Source organism: Podarcis muralis, chromosome 12, assembly GCF_964188315.1.
Source record: "Podarcis muralis chromosome 12, rPodMur119.hap1.1, whole genome shotgun sequence".
NCBI classification, from domain to species: domain Eukaryota; kingdom Metazoa; phylum Chordata; class Lepidosauria; order Squamata; family Lacertidae; genus Podarcis; species Podarcis muralis.
In genome coordinates, this window is record NC_135666.1 from 26,481,151 (window position 1) to 26,495,731 (window position 14,581).

The 14,581-nt window shown below is 42.6% G+C and overlaps 1 protein-coding gene across 16 annotated transcripts in view; it reads left to right on the forward strand.

Moving 5' to 3' along the window:
* Window positions 1-14,581, forward strand: part of ADAM22 (ADAM metallopeptidase domain 22) — a 129,095-nt gene that overhangs the window by 86,327 nt on the left and 28,187 nt on the right. For 8 of the 16 annotated variants that reach the window (XR_003709190.2, XM_028750992.2, XM_028750990.2 and 5 more), the window contains exons 15-27: window positions 921-1,020; window positions 2,869-2,940; window positions 3,414-3,506; window positions 4,218-4,298; window positions 5,695-5,745; window positions 6,338-6,401; window positions 7,126-7,231; window positions 8,160-8,282; window positions 8,876-9,044; window positions 9,378-9,483; window positions 10,671-10,761; window positions 12,357-12,374; window positions 14,367-14,561. Coding sequence is in view for 15 of the 16 variants with exons in the window: in XM_028750992.2 (XP_028606825.2) it covers window positions 921-1,020; window positions 2,869-2,940; window positions 3,414-3,506; window positions 4,218-4,298; window positions 5,695-5,745; window positions 6,338-6,401; window positions 7,126-7,231; window positions 8,160-8,282; window positions 8,876-9,044; window positions 9,378-9,483; window positions 10,671-10,761; window positions 12,357-12,374; window positions 14,367-14,561 (1,269 nt within the window). In the remaining variant the exon portion in view is untranslated. The remainder of the gene's footprint in view (window positions 1-920; window positions 1,021-2,868; window positions 2,941-3,413; window positions 3,507-4,217; window positions 4,299-5,694; window positions 5,746-6,337; window positions 6,402-7,125; window positions 7,232-8,159; window positions 8,283-8,875; window positions 9,045-9,377; window positions 9,484-10,670; window positions 10,762-12,356; window positions 12,375-14,366; window positions 14,562-14,581) is intronic. The other 8 variants (XM_077936907.1, XM_077936909.1, XM_077936911.1 and 5 more) reach the window with 4 other exon arrangements.

Consider the following 14,581-nt stretch of genomic DNA (forward strand, 5'->3'; position numbering starts at 1 on the left):
CACTGAGCTTGCAGAAGTGAAAACAAAGCATCAGTGACATGCTTCATATTGAACACATAACTCGCCTCTAGGCTACTCATTCTCCCTAAGCATATTCATGATGGAAGCTAAACTAAAATTATGTTTTCAGCCCACCTAATAAGCCACAAGTTTCTCATAGCTGTTGTTCTCCTTGAGTTTTAAACATGAAATATGTAGGCACATAGGCACTACCAGTTTACTAAGTGAGTACTGTACATCCGGGGATGTGGGTGGCGCTGTGGGCTCCACAGAGCCTAGGACTTGCCGATCAGAAGGTCGGCGGTTCGAATCCCTGCAACGGGGTGAGCTCCTGTTGCTCGGTCCCTGCTCCTGCCAACCTAGCAGTTCGAAAGCACGTCAAAGTGCAAGTAGATAAATAGGCACCGCTCTGGCGGGAAGGTAAACGGCGTTTCCGTGCGCTGCTCTGGTTCGCCAGAAGCAGCTTAGTCATGCTGGCCACATGACCCGGAAGCTGTATGCCGGCTCCCTCGGCCAATAAAGCAAGATGAGCGCCGCAACCCCAGAGTTGGCCATGACTGGACCTAATGGTCAGGGGTCCCTTTACCTTTACTGTACATCCATGTGAAGTTTCTCAGCTCTATTCCCTATCATTATTTTGTATTCCTCAGTGCTCCAGATAATTTGCAAATACGAACAGCAGAAGCTGGGGAAAGGCGAAAGCTAATGAGATTATCTAGGGCATCACTGGAGAAAGCACAAGAGTCATTTCGATAAAAATTCTTCCTACTGGTTTTAATTAGCAATAAAATAGCTTAAGGAAATAACTAGCAAAAATATTCCTTCCAGTGGAAGCACTTTCAGTCCAATAGAAGTCTTTCCTGAACGTTTATGAATCCATCGGTGGGTCATGAAATAACCTGCTGCCCCCTTTGATACAGCTATTACCTTCCAACCAAGTTCTCCAAATGCGACGTTGAGGAGTACCATGAATTTTTAAATAACGGAGGTGGAGCCTGCCTTTACAACAAGCCTTCCAAGGTAATAGCGGTTTGACACTAAATAACGTTTTATCATTCTGTCTACTCAGATGCTCAGCTCAGTGTCCTCCCAATCATTTGTATTGAAATGCTTCTTGGCAAACCCACCTGTGTAGCACTTGTTATATATGACCTTATTCTTTCAAAATTGGCTGTGGGCAATCTGTGAACTTCCAAAACGTTGATGGGCTGGATGAGAAGTTTTAAGTGTCATTTTTGTTTTGGTGCATTTAAAAAACAAAACTGTGCATTGACTTGTTTCTACAATACATTGGGCGTAAGGATCAGTTTCCATAGTAGAGGTTGTTTGCTTTGTTTAGTGCTCCACTTAACTGGACACAGAGCATATGTAGGGGGCGAGGACTCTTAGAATATCCTGTGACAGATGGGGATGACCAATCTCCCTTTATTCAGTGATTCCTCTATAGCAGTCTATTTTTAAGTAAATCTGCATATATTTAATTTTGGCTTTGCTTTTCATCACAGCATTGGGATTCAGAGCTCTCTGGTTTTTCATCTCCTGAAATTTAATCTGCCTCCCCCTGCCTCTAGTAGTGCTTTTTAATGTGGTGTTTTATGGATTTGTTGAGAGTTTCCTTGGGTTTCTTTTTAAGAGAAAGGCAGGGTAAAAATATTTTAAATAATGAATAATAATCTGCATATGCAGTACTGAAGTTGAAACGGCAAAGTTTTAAGGAAGTTGAAGGAGTTTAGGATTAAGGTTCAATTGAAATATTTTAAAGACTTCTTCCAACTATTGTAACTCATTTCCCTAGCATCATTATTAAAACACACAGTAAAAAAAAAGTTAAGCATTTATGTCCTTCCCTTCTGGGCATCTTACAATATTAAAAAACAAAGATGCTATAAAACAACAGCAGAAACCAAATCAGCCAAGGAGGAAGGACCAGCAGTTAAACCCCCAAATGCTTTGTTGTTCTTTAGTCGTTTAGTTGTGTCCGACTCTTTGTGACCCCATGGACCAGAGCACGCCAGGCACTCCTGTCTTCCACTGACTCCCACAGTTTGGTCAAACTCATGCTGGTAGCTTCGAGAACACTGTCCAACCTAAATTGCCACAAAGAGCAACAGCCAGAATAAAATGGTTGTTTAAAAATGAAAAGGCATTGCGAAGATGCAACCACAAACGACTCTCTTTGTATACAGTGGGATAATTTAGTACGTAACATTGGAAACACGTTTGCTTCATTTTCTTTTCTGTATGTCACTGTAGATGTGACTCACACAAGCCTTTTTAGGCATTGAGTAATAAATATGTGAAGCGGCTATTGAAAAGTGGTAGTCACAGCCCCTGGGTGACAATGCATGCACAAGCTTCACCCCTGGCTGATGCATGAACTGTGCCATGCTCCATGTGCACAGACACATTAGACAGGAGAACTAGTTACCTATGGCAGTGGTGCGAAACCTCACGTCCAGCCCTAGCTGTCCGTTGAACTTTCCACAGCCCCTGTTTCCTACTCTGAGTGTATATGAACAACCCTTGAACTCTTGCTTGTCTGGATGGAGGACAGAGAAGTGTGTGAATGTGTGCAGCAGGCATCCTGCTGTACAAACGTAAAATTTACATTGGTTGCCTCAGCCTTTGGCACTCCCCGCCACTGGAACCTGGCCTTTGGAAGCTTGCCCAGAAGGGAATGTGGTCCCTGGGCTGAAAAACGTTTCACACCTCTGGACTCCAGGGGTGATAGCTATAGCTTGCATATTCTTGAGAGCTCCTCCACCTAAACATATGAATACGACTGTGGGCTGTTATACCGGTGGCCAAATAATGCAGCCCCACACTTGCCCTTTTTATCCTGTCTTCCTTATTTATTTTTCATCGCAGCTTCTCGATCCTCCAGAATGTGGCAATGGCTTTGTTGAAGCTGGAGAAGAATGTGACTGTGGTACTGCGACCGTAAGTCATGCAATGAATAGTTTGCCCGGGGCATCACTTTCTTTCCAAATTAGACAACTCGTTAAAAAAAAGAAAGAAGAGAAACTGCCTTAAGGGGGCGGGCTTACTGTTTGCATTGTCTTCCTCGCCAGCCACTTGGTGAAGGAAGCAAACTGCACATTAACCGTGCATTTATGTGTGCACAGTGGTGCTGATGGTGGTACTTTGTATCTGCTTGCAATGTACCAAACAAGTGTAAAAAGAAGAAAAGAAGACTTTGGGGTGTATCCAATGCTCGTCATGCTCAGAGCATGTTTCTCAGTTAGTAGATGCCAGAGTGTAGGCTTCTCCCAAGGCCATCAAATTATTGACTTATTTATTTTTTAATCTGAAGTTTGCATTATGCGCACCATAGAGTGTCAGGTGAAGGCGCAGATAGTTTTGAAGAAATGCGCTCGTCAAACTGCTGTTTTACAATTGCCTCCACTCCTCAGGAATGTCGTGCTGAAGGTGGAGATTGCTGTAATTCCTGTAGTCTAACGGCTAACTCCGAATGCAGTAATGGACTTTGCTGTAAAAAATGTCAGGTGCGTATTTAAGTGAAGGATTTTTATTTATTCATTTAAAAAAGACCATTTTAAAGCCCGCCGCTATGTAATTATGCCTACTTTTGATTACCAGCAGAATCGACTCATTTTCTGAAAGCTTAACAAAAAGTATCCCAATGTTTCCTTCGCAGTCAGTTTCATCTGCAGGACGTAGCGCGGTATTTCCTGTTTTCAAACACTTGTTTGTTTACAAGTCGGCCAGTTGAGAAGATACTAAAAGAGAAACAGTAGCACAGAATGAAATGGTGTTATAGCTGGAAGGGACCTTGGAGGTCACGCAGCCAAACCCAGTTCTCACTGTAGGATCTGCAACGGAGGATGCAGCTTCAGTTATCCATGACAGAGGGCCATCCATCCTTTGCTTAAGTACCTCCGGCAAAGCAGAGCTCACCACCTCCTGAGGCAGGCTGCTTCTCCTAAGTTTAGCTGGAATCTGCTTCTTTAAACCGCTTCCCTCCTTTATATGGGCCGCGGATCACAGGGGTTGTGCCGTTTATAAATATCGTGGCATGTAATTGTAACCTTCATTATTGTACTTGGACATTCGAATTTTGTCAGTCGCATATGAGAACCCCCAATTAAACCCGATGCGAAGAACAGAAGAAGAAAATATTTTTGTGTGTGTGGTATTTTGACTTGAACTGCCAAAAGGTTATAGATCTTCTCAGATATTTAATGTTTCTTTTTCAGTTTGAAGCCAAAGGAGTTGTATGCAGAGAAGCTGTGAATGATTGCGATATTGCAGAGAGTTGCACAGGAGACTCCAATCAGGTAAAGTTTCAAAAAGAGTGACTGGAAGGCTGTAGCTCAGTATAGCAACCGGACGTCTGCTTGGCATGTAGAAGGTCCCTGGTTTAATCCCTGCCATCTCCAGGTTAGCATTGGGAGAGGCTCCTGCCTGAAGCCCTGGAGAGCTGCTGCCAGCTAGTGTAGGCAGTATGGAGCTAGAGGGACCATTGGTCTGATTCTGTATAAGGCAGCTTCTTATGTTCAGAGAGAAATAATAATAATAATAATAATAATAATAATAATAATAATAATAATAATTTATTTATACCCTGCCCATCTGGCTGAGTCTCCCCAGCCACTCTGGGCGGCTCCCAATCAAGTATTAAAAACAATACAGCGTTAAATATTAAAAACTTCCCAGAACAGGGCTGCCTTCAGATGTCTTTTAAAGATAGGATAGCTACTTATTTCCTTCACATCTGAAGGGAGGGCATTCCACAGGGTGGGCGCCACTACCGAGAAGGCCCTCTGCCTGGTTCCCTGTAACCTCACTTCTCGCAATGAGGGAACTGCCAGAAGGCCCTCGGCGCTGGATCTCAGTGTCTGGGCTGAATGATGGGGGTGGAGACGCTCCTTCAGGTATACTGGACTGAGGCCGTATAGGGCTTTAAAGGTCAGCACCAACACTTTGAATTGTGCTCGGAAACGTACTGGGAGCCGGTGTTATATGGTCCCAACGGCCACTCCCAGTCACCAGTCTAGCTGCCGCATTCTGGATTAATTGCAGTTTCCGGGTCACCTTCAAAGGTAGCCCCATATAGAGTGCATTGCAGTAGTCCAAGCGAGGGACAGCCAAAGCATGCACCACTCTGGCGAGACAGTCCATGGGCAGGGAGGGTCTCAGCCTGCGTACCAGGTGGAGCTGGTAGACAGCTGCCCTGGACACAGAATTAACCTGCGCCTCCATGGACAGCTGTGAGTCCAAAATGACTCCCAGGCTGCGCACCTGGTCCTTCAGGGGCACAGTTACCCCATTCAGGACCAGGGAATACCCCACACCCACCCGCCCCCTGTCCCCCCAAAACAATACTTCTGTCTTGTCAGGATTCAACCTTAATCTGTTAGCTGCCATCCATCCTCCAACCGCCTCCAGGCACTCACACAGGACCTTCACCGCCTTCACTGGTTCTGATTTAGAGCTGGGTGTCATCTGCTTACTGATGAACACCCCGCCCAAACCCCCTGATGAGAGAGAGGTTTGCAAAATCTGGACATTCAGTTAATACCCACTTGAACAAAACAATTTTGGGAGACAGGAGGCAATGTCAAATCGAAGGAAAGTCTTAAAATGTGCACTTGCATTAATTTTAGACACTGCAGTGCAGCTTTAAAAACTCTGGTCTAGCTTATCATATGGTTCCTTCTGCTTTTTCTTTAGTGCTCTCCAAACCTGCACAAAATGGATGGGTATTCATGCGATAACGAAGAGGTACGTACAGTGTTTCATTTGATAACTTGCGTAAGATAGGCTTGAGCAGATAAAAGCTAGTCTGTTCACAGACGTCTATTAAAGGACTCATTTGGGACGATGGAATCTGTGATTCTAAACATGTGCTGCAGAATCCTGTGCCAGAATCGTGTCTCTTCCCCACCCCTTCCTCTTAAATATATGTGTATATATTATAGGTTTGGTTTCTTGTTCACTTTGTTTCTTGCATATCACATTAGCGGCAGATAGACAGTTGTAATGTAACGTTAATACTTTGAATACATAGCAATAATTTGCACTTCAGTTGGTTAGGTGAGTGGGGGGGGGAATAGGTTTTTGAATAGTAAGACCTTTTTATTTAGATCTGGCAAACATTTGAAATTGAAATTGCATATTAAAATGGAGCTGCATATTAAGGCTGCTAAGCTCACTTACCTGGCAGTATGTCCCATTGGTACCTATTGCTTGTTTGTTTTTTACTGTTTTATAACCTTTCCCCCTCAGTAATGTAGAAACAAGCTAAGCAGTAGATTTTTTTGAAAATATGTCAAATGACGACAGACCGTGTGTCCTTTTCTTGGTTTCTCTTCAGGGCCTTTGTTTTGGAGGACGATGTAAAACAAGAGACAGGCAGTGTAAATATATCTGGGGAGAAAGTGAGTAAGCTCTTTTAAGCTTCCAATTATTATTATTTTTTTAAAGTGGTATCCCTCTGGAAACCCACTTGCTTGGCATCAGGACTGTCACACAGAAGAAGGCAAAGGCTTGCTGTTTGCTGCTGCAGAGAACAGCACTATATCTAATGGACTTAAGTTACAGAAGAATGGGTTCTGATTCAACATTCGGGCCACATCTGCACTGTCCTTTTAGAGCACTATGATACAGTCATGGCTTCCTCCAAGGAATGCTGGGAACTGTAGTTTGTTAGGGGTTGCTGAGAGTTGTTAGAAGGCCACTGTTGCCCTCACAGAGCTGCAGTTATTTGGGAAGATGGGTTGATTTTTAAACCACTCTAGATTTTGTCTGGTTGCTAGAGACTAGGCAGTATTCTGCTACAGTTTCCAGCAGCAGATATTTCTGCTGCTTTATAACCACAGATGTCTACTATTTTGAAGGCAAAGTGCTTTATCAATTGTACAATACCTTTGCAAATTCTAGTTTCCTGTCAATTTCCTCCCACCCCAGTCACCGGTACATTTCAAGGATGCTTTAGCTGAGAACCTTCAGTGCTTATATAATAAAAATAGTTGAGAGCATATAAATTGTGATCTCAATCAGGCCAAAATCTTCCCATGTTTACACATGCTTACCTTTTAGAACAAACTTGTGCGTCATGATTGAAGGAAATTAGTTTCTGTTATTTTTTTCCTTGCTCTTAAGATGTGACGGTCGCTGATAACTATTGCTACGAGAGGTTGAATATAGAAGGAACTGAGAAAGGCAACTGTGGCAGAGACAAAGATACTTGGACACAGTGCAAGAATGAGTAAGTTAACACTATTCTTTTGAGATAGCACCTTGATTTTCTTTGTGTTTTAGGCCAGTGGTTCTCAGGCATTATAAGCGACATATATGTTCCTTTGCAGATAACCAGATCTAACACCATCATTGTCATAAATAATAATAATAATATAACTTTAGATTTAATTGCAAAGATTGCATTGCAGTAATACAATCATGAAGTCACCAATGCCTGAGGTAGTGTTGGTCCCCAGGTGCCTGTTTGGGTTCCAGGGGGTTCTGGGCCTGTAGAGGTTGGAGACTGTTGGGGTAGACCAGGGATGTCCAACACGTCACTCGCGATCTACTGGTCGATCCCTGCGAGGTTTAGGTAGATTGCGGTCAATCGTTGGCCCCCTTCCGGCCCCACCCCCTCTTCCAGCACAGGCCTCTATTGTTGCAGAAGGAAAGCCGGAGTTTAGAAATGAAGGCTGTTATCTGGCCAGTGAACGTAAGGTTAGTGGCTGCCTTTGTTCCCCCCTCCCTCAGAAGAGCTGCCCCCCTAAAAAAATGTGGCATCTCCCCTCCCCCTAAAAAGCTCACTGCCAGATTTTAATTTTGAAAGTAGATTGCAGTCTCTCAGGAGTTGGCCACCCCTGCTGTAGACCAGGGTTTCCCAAACTTGGGTCTCCAGTTATTTTTGGACTACAGTTCCCATCATCCCTGATCACTGTTCCTGCTAGCTAGGGATGATGGGAGTTGTAGTCCAAAAACAGCTGGAGGGCCAAGTTTGGGAAACCCTGGTGTAGACAATGCTGAGGTCTGACTCAGGATAAGGCAGTTTTCTGTGTTCTATTGCTTATGTTCAGTAAACATCACCTATTTCTCTTAGGCAGTTTACCCCCACTTTTTTACTCCAAGCAGCAGCAGCAGCAGCATCAACAATCAATGCCTTGTTTAATCTTTCCTTCCAGGGATGTTCTTTGTGGATATCTCCTGTGCTCTAATATTGTTTCTATCACCCCGAGACTTGGGGAACTCGATGGCGAAATCACATCGACTTCTCTTCAAGCTGTGGACAAGTCCTTTGTTTGCAGGTAATTTCTCAAATCCTAAATGGGGAGGACCCAGTCCAAGGACATGAATTGTATGTTATTGTCATGATCAGAGGTAACAGTACATCACATGTCCATCGCTATGTGTATACAGAGCAGTTGCACTTGTAAATTTAAAATAACGTCGCATAAATTCCAGCTTAAGCACTGGTCAGATTTTTTTTGAAGTTTTGCGTGATCCACTGTGAGAAAACGTCAGCTTTTTTTCTAGCCGTGAAAAAAGGATTAACAAACGTTACTTAGAGCCAGCATGGTGTAGTAGTTAAGAGCAGTAGACTCGTAATCTGGTGAACCAGGTTCACGTCTCCGCTCCTTCACATGCAGCTGCTGGGTGACCTTGGGCTAGTCACACTTCTCTGAAGTCTCTCAGCCCCACTCACCTCACAGAGTGTTTGTTGTGGGGGAGGAAGGGAAAGGAGAATGTTAGCCGCTTTGAGACTCCTTCGGGTAGTGATAAAGCGGGATATCAAATCCAAATTCCTCCTCTAGTGTTCTATGTTTTGACAGCAGTTTTGTTAAAAAGAGATTTTAATTTGGTGGATCTAACAACAAAGGCTTTTTGTGTCCTTTTGCAGCGGGGGTCATGTCAAGCTAGAGGAAGATGCAGACCTTGGCTATGTAGAAGATGGGACACCTTGTGGCCAAGGAAGGATATGTTGGGAGCACAGATGCCTTTCTGCAGAATCCTTTAACTTCAGCTCCTGTCCAGGAAGTACAGAAGGCACCATCTGTTCAGGGCATGGAGTAGGTTTTGCAGTGCCTTGAGGGAGTGATTGCAGATTAATTCCTTAAATATTGGCTGGCTGGCAAGGGTTCTTTCTGTGCCTTTTCCAAAAGGGCTGTAAAAGAGGCTGAAAGTAAATACATGTGAACCAATCTGTAACCTACGCGTATAGGGTGGCATACAAATAAGAATAATAAATCACCCAGTATACTTTAAAGCACTGGAATTAATCATCTGCCTCATTTTGTAGCCTAGTGGTAGAAAAGCAGGAAAGCAATATCCTTTATTTATATTCGGATGACATATTCAGATTTGAGGACTGCTTTCTAAATGTTAGATTACATTCTTTATAGGTGTGCAGTAATGAAATACAGTGTATCTGTGAAGGGCTGTGGACTGGTGCGGACTGTGCCAAACCCATCATGAAACCAAGAAATGATGACTTTATGCCCAACCCAGGTGAGTTGCATGTTTTACAATTTAATGAAATGATCACAGGCTACTTGGGAGGGTCAGACTTCAAAGCATGTGCATTAATTTTCCACTTAACATGCCATCACAGCAGTAGAGTCTTTTGTCAGTAGGTACCGTTGGACCAACTTTCACAGGCCAGAGCCCAGTTTATCAGATATAGCCACCTGCCACAAGACTCGGTTGTCTTAGAAGTCATGCTTTGTAAAAAGGGCCATCACTCAGTGGTTCCACATTGAGTCCAAGGCACCTCTAGATTGGGGTGTGTGTGTGGAGGAACTGCACTATGAAACCATTAATAGCCACTTCCAGGCACTGCAGACAATATTGAACTAGATTGACCAATCGTCTGACTTGGTATATGGTTATATATGGTCAAGGAGTACCAAGACCTTGAACTTGGTCTGGTGGAAGATTGGCAGTCACTGCAGATCCCACAGACAAGGTTTTATATGCTAGTGGCGGTTGCCTCCACAAGCAGCCTGACCACCCCATTTTTCAGCCTCCAGACAAACCTCAAGTGCAACCTCACATGGAGAGCATTACAGTAATCCAACCTTGAGATTACCAATACATGGGCAACTGTGGTTAAGTTATCCTCATCCAGGAACGGCCATAGTTGTCTTCTGGTAAAAGCTAGCCCAAGCCACTGAGGACGCCTGTTCTTTCATTGGCAGAGCTGGATCCAGATGAAGCAGCTGCTCCTTCAATGAGAGTGCAGCCCCAAGGCGATCTAGATCAGAGCTGTGGCAGGGGCAAAAAGCTGAATCTGCTCTTGCCAGGGTTCAGATCCAGATTGTGACATGCATACACTCAGCTGCTATTTACTAAAAAAAACCAAAGAAACACACCTAAGTTGGCCCACGTTGTCTTGAATCCCGCTTTATTCTTTGCTGCTACATGTCTCCCTGAGGGTGTTTATCCCAGAGTTTTACACCTCTAAAAATGAATCAAGCAATCTGAATTTAGGGTTGTCTCCAAATATATCATACTCTGAATGAACCTATTTAAATATTAATGGACATGTCTATTGATTTTAATAGCTCTACTTCCAAGTATGACTTAGCTGAATAACTGTATTAGGAAAACCAAAGTTTGGTAGTTTTATGTATGTGTCCCATCGCCTCAAAATGAGGTACATTCAGATTCTCGTTTCCTTCTTTTTTTTAATCTAGGTGTCACTAGCACAAATATTATTATAGGTGCTATCGCTGGTACAATTTTAGTGTTGGCTCTGATTATGGGCATAACTGCATGGGGTTACAAGTAAGTAATTTATATATATATATCTTATATTAATAAAGGTTAAAAAGGTTATTTCATAAGATTTTCTATACTTTATTATGATTTGATAAAGTAAAAGTATGAATTGGCAGTGTGAATTATCAAATGATTTAGGCAAAAGAGAATTTCAGAAGTTTCCCTAATCAGAACTGCTTCCAGTTCTCCTCTCTGCAAATAGTTGCTGTACTCAGAAGATTTGTTGTCCAACATCTGCGGACTGAAGTCTGCATAAGACTGGAGGACAGCCTTTGAGTAAAGCTAGTCTAGCCATCCTGCCTGGTGATTATGGGAATTGTAGTCCAGTGACATCCAGAGACCCAGCCAGCAAAGCTGATGTACTCTTTAAGTCAAACTTGCCATAATAATTATATTATTTACTGGCAACAGCCTGGCTTACTAATTTTTACTATAGCTTCTCACATTCTATTTTCAATTATTTACTGCACACCTTTGTTTCAGCATGTCTAAACAAAATGTATGAGAGGAAAAATAAAATTTATTGAACTCATGCACTGATCCTAAGTATAGGCCACATTCACAAATGTTGATAAGTCTGGGTTGCTAGGCTCCCAAGGTTTTGGGAATAAGCCACATGCTCTGTACACACTGTTCAATGCCCCCCTCTTGCTCCTACCCTGGCATGAGGAGGGGAAACAACCCCAGAAGCTTGAAAGGGGTTTGACTTCCTGTGACGTCCAAGCCTGAGATTGTGCATTGTTTCTACCTAACAACAACTTTTGGTCTCAGCAAGCAGGGTTCTTCTTAACAGTCACTTAAATGATACTAACTCTACTTATGAAGTTAGGCACCTCTTGAAAGGTACCAGAGGGGATTGCGCTCTCCTTCCTTGAATGAGAAGAGAATGAAAATAGATCTGGATACCTCATGGTTAGTGAGGAAGGAGTTTCACAACAAGCCAGAGTTTCAGCAGCATGAGTCAAATTGTGGCTTAGCTCAGCTAAGGACTGGGGAGGAGCAAAATGGCGGCAAGCTCCTTTCTGGAAGCCTACATCTTTGTGGGCCTAATAAGCCATAGTTTGTCTTACTGTGCCATGTGAACCAGGTCAGTGTGTGAGTTCATATTGCCCAGGGTCTGCAGGGTTTGAAGTAAGAAACATCATTTTCTTCCAAAGGGCTTTCCTAAACTCAGCCTATGCATTTCAGACATAAAGCTGATGCTTCATTGCATGCAATTTTCATAGTGTCATGCTCTTTTTCATAGCAATGACTCAATTGCTTGGGAAAGACAATAATACTCAACTTCTGCTAGGGTTTCTTTTCTATTTTATATCTTTGGGACTGGATCCTAAGGGCTGCACAAAGGTGGGTCCTATCCCCCCCTTCAACTGCACCACCCACACCAGGTCCTGTGCTGTTCCTGAAAGTTTCACAGCTTTCTGAAGTGGCTTTCAGGGGCATCAAAGAGATGCCAAGAGGGTGTGGGTCTTTCCCATTCTGCATGTGGAAATCCACTGGGAGTTCTTAGGATCCAGTTCTTAGCTTATGACACTGAGTAGAGTAATGGCAAGTACAACATGGTAACTCACTCTCTTATCTCTCTTCCTTCCTCTTGTAAGAAACTATCGAAGACAGAGGTATGTGAAAAAGCAGTGTGGCCACATGTCACGGAATGCTTCAGATGTGATCCCTATTTATTATTTAGTTGGGATATATTAGAGACATCAGTATGGCTAGGAATGTAACATTTTTTGTGTACATGGAGCTGTGGGCTGATGAATCTAATTTAAATGGCTCCTATCTTTGTGGTGTTAATGTGTTGTCCCTTAAGACTTGGATTCCTGTATTCTGAGATATGTTCTTTTAGGAGGGTGGAGCCCTAAGGCAGAGACCAGAACCCTGTGCCCCTCCAGATACTTTTGGATTACAACTCCCATCATCACTGACCATTGGCCATGTTAACTGGGGCTGATGGGAGTTAGAGTCTAACAACACCTGGAGGGCCATGGGTTCCCCATACCTGCCCTATGTGGGCTGTTTTTTTAATTACACCTTTATTTTCTTTGCAGCCACAGTGTTGAAATTTAACCTCAGACCCAGTTCAGTTCTGCTTAGTATATAACATTGATTACTGGAGCATTTTCCAGTTTCCTGGGCACTAATCCCTTCCATTATGAACTTGTCTGCATGTTTGCCTTTGAGATTAATATAGCCATGTATGATCCCGCTCCTGACTGGTCCTGAGCACTCAGTTTTTTAAGCCACAATATTTTTTTTCCAAATTAAAAAAAAAAAAAACTTGAAAGGAGGTCTAAGGGACCTCATGGATGGTGTTAGACTACAGCTTCCATCATCATTGGCTGTGCTGGCTGAGGTTGATGGGACTTGATGTCCAGCAACATCTGGAGGACCCCTGACTCCTCACCCCCGCTCTAGAATAAGGCCCAGCAGCATTGACCTTGGTTTGATTTGGCCTCATGAAGATGCCGTGTGCTGGCATCTGAAGCTGAGGGCAATGCTTCCCCATAAAATGGCTTCAGGTAGCAGCTGAGCATGTGATCATTAGGACTAGAAAACAAATGGTGTCAAAAAGGTAAGCGGTTAGGTGGCAACTTGGCTTTATGAAAAATATCTTCTCTACCCTTTCCACTTTCATGCTCACAAAATTCTAAAAAACACTGTTGGATTAGCTCTAAGTTTGACATTAAAAGTCTTGTACTTCAAGGATAGCACAACTAGAAAAGCAAGTACTCTTGCCTCTGTTTGTCACACACAATAATTAATTAATCTTTCTTAGATAACATCCTGTAAGTGTTCTTTGATCACAGTTCAAAGTACAGGAGTCCAGTGTCATAGATATGGAATCTTTTTCTCTTTGTATAAAAGTAATTTTTTTGTAAGGGGAAGTACAAAAATTGTACTGGTGTATGTAGGTATATATCTATAATCTATTGCATTAGTTTGAATCTTGTGTCGAAGAGTGGGATTTGGTATTTCTTGACTATCCTGTTTAACGAAAGAAACTCCTTAGTTGAATTTGGAATGGGGAACTAAGTTTGTTATGACTGCTAGGCAGCAGTAGGAAATCCCCTTCACTGTGCACATGTCATATTTGGACAATATTGGGTATTGTTGTTGTTTTTAATTGCCTATTAATTATCAAGGCCTTCTTTACCGATTGCTCCCACCTGTCACAAGATGGAGAAAAGGAACGATTGGGGATGTAGAGGGTGGCAATACCTAACCGCACTCTTGAGTGTCTCTTAAATCAAATTGTTCAAACTTGTTGCCTTTAGGCCTATTAAGCAAAACATACTCTGTAATGGGTGTATATTTTAATTAGACTTTTAAGTATCTCAGGGAATGCATTTCCCCATTACAGAATGTAAGCCTATTTTCTCAGGTAGCCATTCTCTCTTATTTATATAGTTATGTGATAAATTTTCATGGTCTCCTTTCTAACCTTTTTCCTGTTCTCTATATATATGTATATGTATATGAGTGTGTATTTATTTATTTACATATATATATATATATACATACATACATACATTTGGAATATGCATGTGTGTTTTTTTGTTTTTAACCTTCAGTGTGTTTCTGACTTGAAAATGTTCATTATGCTTTAGACAAATCCCTCAGGGAGATTATGTAAAAAAGCCTGGTGAGGCCGACTCCTTTTATAGCGACATGCCGCCTGGAGTCAGCACAAACTCTGCATCTAGTTCTAAGAAGAGGTCTGCTTTTCTGTCGCATTTTCAGATTTCTACCTGTTCCATCACACATTATTCCATTAGTCAGAACCTTTCATTGTTTTGCAGCAGGTTTGATTACTTCTTTCCTT